This window comes from Athene cunicularia, assembly GCF_003259725.1.
Source record: "Athene cunicularia isolate RWA chromosome 18 unlocalized genomic scaffold, athCun1 chr18_part1, whole genome shotgun sequence".
Classification (NCBI taxonomy): Eukaryota; Metazoa; Chordata; class Aves; order Strigiformes; family Strigidae; genus Athene; species Athene cunicularia.
The window spans coordinates 13,020,903-13,023,800 of NW_020799123.1; the positions used below are offsets into that span (position 1 = coordinate 13,020,903).

The 2,898-nt window shown below is 62.0% G+C and overlaps 1 protein-coding gene across 1 annotated transcript in view; it reads right to left on the reverse strand.

The window, feature by feature from the left end:
* LOC113486974 (chromobox protein homolog 2-like) overlaps window positions 1–2,638 on the reverse strand; it is a 22,728-nt gene extending 20,090 nt beyond the window's left edge. Inside the window, exons 1-3 of the mRNA XM_026861318.1 lie at window positions 2,562–2,638; window positions 1,127–1,196; window positions 8–711 (exon numbers count right to left, since the gene is read on the reverse strand). Coding sequence (XP_026717119.1) covers window positions 8–711; window positions 1,127–1,196; window positions 2,562–2,638 — 851 coding nt within the window. The remainder of the gene's footprint in view (window positions 1–7; window positions 712–1,126; window positions 1,197–2,561) is intronic.
* Between the last annotated feature and the right edge of the window lie 260 nt (window positions 2,639–2,898).

The window sequence follows — 2,898 nt, forward strand, 5'->3', positions numbered from 1 at the left end:
GGCAAACCCCGATTTCTGGTCCCCTCCAGCGCCGCTGCTGGGAGCCTTAGCAGTCTTGGGTCCCTGCATGCTCAGCCCAAGCTCCCCAGATCCTTTCTGGCTCCTCATTTTTAAGTCCAGCCCTAAGCCGCTCTTACTGGATGCCTGCGACTTGAGCGCCAGCCTGCCCAGGGGCGAGGTCTCCGCCGAGTTCTGGCTTTGGGACATCCTGTTCATGTAGTGCACGATGGAGCTCTGCCAGCTGATGGCCCGGCTGGGGCTCGCGGAGCCGCTCTTCATCACGTTGGGCAGGTTTTCTGCAGACGACCCCGCCGAGCCGAGCCCAGGCAAAGCGCCCGGCGGGTCCTTCAGCACGGCCATGCCCGAGCCCTGCGAGCTGTGCTGGGGCTGCAGCTTCCCCAGCAGCTTGGCGCTGCCGCCCACCTCCTTCCGGGATGTTTTCAGCACCTTTGTCAGGTTCACGGTCCTTCGAGCCGCTTTCTGCTCCGGGGGAAGAGGTTTTCGCCCACGCTTCTTCCTGGAAGCGTCTTTCATCTCGGGCTTCGCCACCAGGATCTGAGCTTTCTTCTGCGGTACTGGGTGAGTCTCTCTGCTGCGGGGACCTCTCTTCGCTTCCAGGTCGCTTTCATCCTCTTCATCAGAGGAGGAGGAAGAGGAGGATGTGGAGGAAGAGGAGCTACTTGACTTAGTTTTTGCAGGCATCTCTGGTTCCTGCAAAGAAACGGAGACAGGGAAAGTCGACACAAATTACCAAAGAGCCGTTACGGGCCAGGTGCCACAGACACACACAGGTTCCTCCTCCACGTCAGCCCACCTGCTCGTCCTCTGCCACCAAACGGCTTTGGGAGCGCAGAGCACAAACCCACCGGGCTGCGACACCGGGAGGGACCCTTCTGTCTCCTCCTGCGCCAGCGCCAGAGCAGCGACAAAGAGCCGTGTCCTCCTCGCAGGCACCCTCCTCCCCCCGCCCAGCACCCCCTGGGGTCTGCAGGCACTGGCCGTGTCCTTGCCACCCCCCGGGGCCGAGCACCCCCCGCTCCCCGCGCTCGGGACAGACACTCGCTGGTGCCTTCCCAGGCCAGAGCCGCTCCAGCGCCAGCACGGCCGGGAACCCGCCAGGACTCACCACGTGTTTCCTGGGCCTCCCCCGGGGCCGCTTGCCCCTCTTCCGATTCTGCACTTCTTTTTCATGCTCCCTGAAAAAACAACAATTAAGGACAAGGTTTGCAGGGAGGAAAAACATCCCAAATCATCCTCGTTCCTCCCTTTCTTCTTCTGTCATTAAAATCCCCCTTGCTTGGGATGCCGAAGGCTCAGCTCCTGTCCGAGCAGCGGCTGGGGGGGGTTCTCAGCCCCCACCAACACCCGACGATCTTACAGGCTCCGGGCACGTCCCTCCCTCAAACCCACACCACTACGGGGACGCTGCGCTCAAGTGAGGTCAGAGACCCCCGGGAATCCTGCGGAAACCCGGCGACTTGTGCAGGTCCACCCCCCTCAGGTGGCACCCGGACCGTTTTCCCAGCAGGAGCGGGACAGGTCACTGGAAGACTCAGGCCATGAATGTGATGTAATGAGAGAAAAAGAACTACACAGTGAGGAAAAGGTTATAAAAAGGGTGATCTTAGAACAAGGTGAGCTCTCGGGGTGCCGGGGTATCCCCCTGGCTCAGCAGCGGGCGCCTGCCCTGATGTGCTGGAAGAGAACAGTTCTCTTGCGTACAGCACGGGGCAGAACTGCCCGGACGGCTGAAGTATATTTACCAAACTGCCTTTCCCACATGGGAGCGTCCTCCCAGTTACCCCCATCCTGGTCCCGTTACCCCACTGGTGCCAGGCACAGCCCTTCCACTGAGAGGCATCGAGTTTTGTAACGCTGCCCCTGAGCGCAGCTCCCTGCTCTGCTCGTGCCAGGGAACCGGGCAGCGATGGGAGAGTGTTCCCGTGGGCAGCCCTCCGGGCAGCCCCGCTTGCTACAGCAGTCCCGCAGCAAGAAGCTTCCAGCGGCCAGTGATGGACCACATGGCGTTACCCATCCTGACTCAGCGGCTCCTCCAATTCATGGTGAAATTTCCAGTTTTTCTGGTACAACAGGATCAGGCAAACAGGAGCATCAGCCAGGCCTCCGCTAAGCTTTGCCTTACTCCGGCACCCGCAGAGCGGAGCTTCCCCTCCGCACGCCGCGGCCTCCGAGAAGCAAACGCGCTCCCTGGAAACCCGGCAAGTTCTCCCCCTCGCTGGGCGCGTTTCTCCTCCCTGGCCCCTCCCGGGCTGGACGCGGGGCCGGGGCTGGCGGCCGCGCAGAGCCCGGGGCCGTCGTGCGGGGGATGTTTTCAGGCCACTCTCTGATTTTGCGTGGTTGCCCGTTCAAGGACAAAGCTGCACCACGCGCGGCGCACCGAGCACCGACCTGCCTGCGCTAACCACCGCATTCCACTCTTGAAAAGGGATCCAGAAATGAGTTATAATTAAATCCTATCATAAACTTTAATGATTTTTATTAACGCGGAGCCAAAATATCTGGCAGCGCTGCGCTGACCGGAGCCAGCCGTGCTTTCTGACCTCCGCGCGGGATTCCTGGGGCGCGATAGCGGCAGAACGACGCCGGGTCCCAGCTGGGCCCAGCCAGGGGACACCATTTTCTCCCACCCCCTCGCAGCGGTGCCCTCTGGTAGCCCATTTCGGAGCCTTCCGAGCCCACCGTTCCTGCAGTGCCAGGCCCCATCTCCCCAGCGGGGCCCGCGGTCGCCCCCCACGCCCAGCCGGGGGACGCGAGCCCCAGGGCTCAGGCAGCGCCAGCCCAGACTGTGCGCGGGGCCATAAATCCTTGGTGTTTACCCAGCCCGAGGAGCCGTCCCAGGTGGACCTGAGCTGTAATTTCAGGAGCTGTCTCTTATAC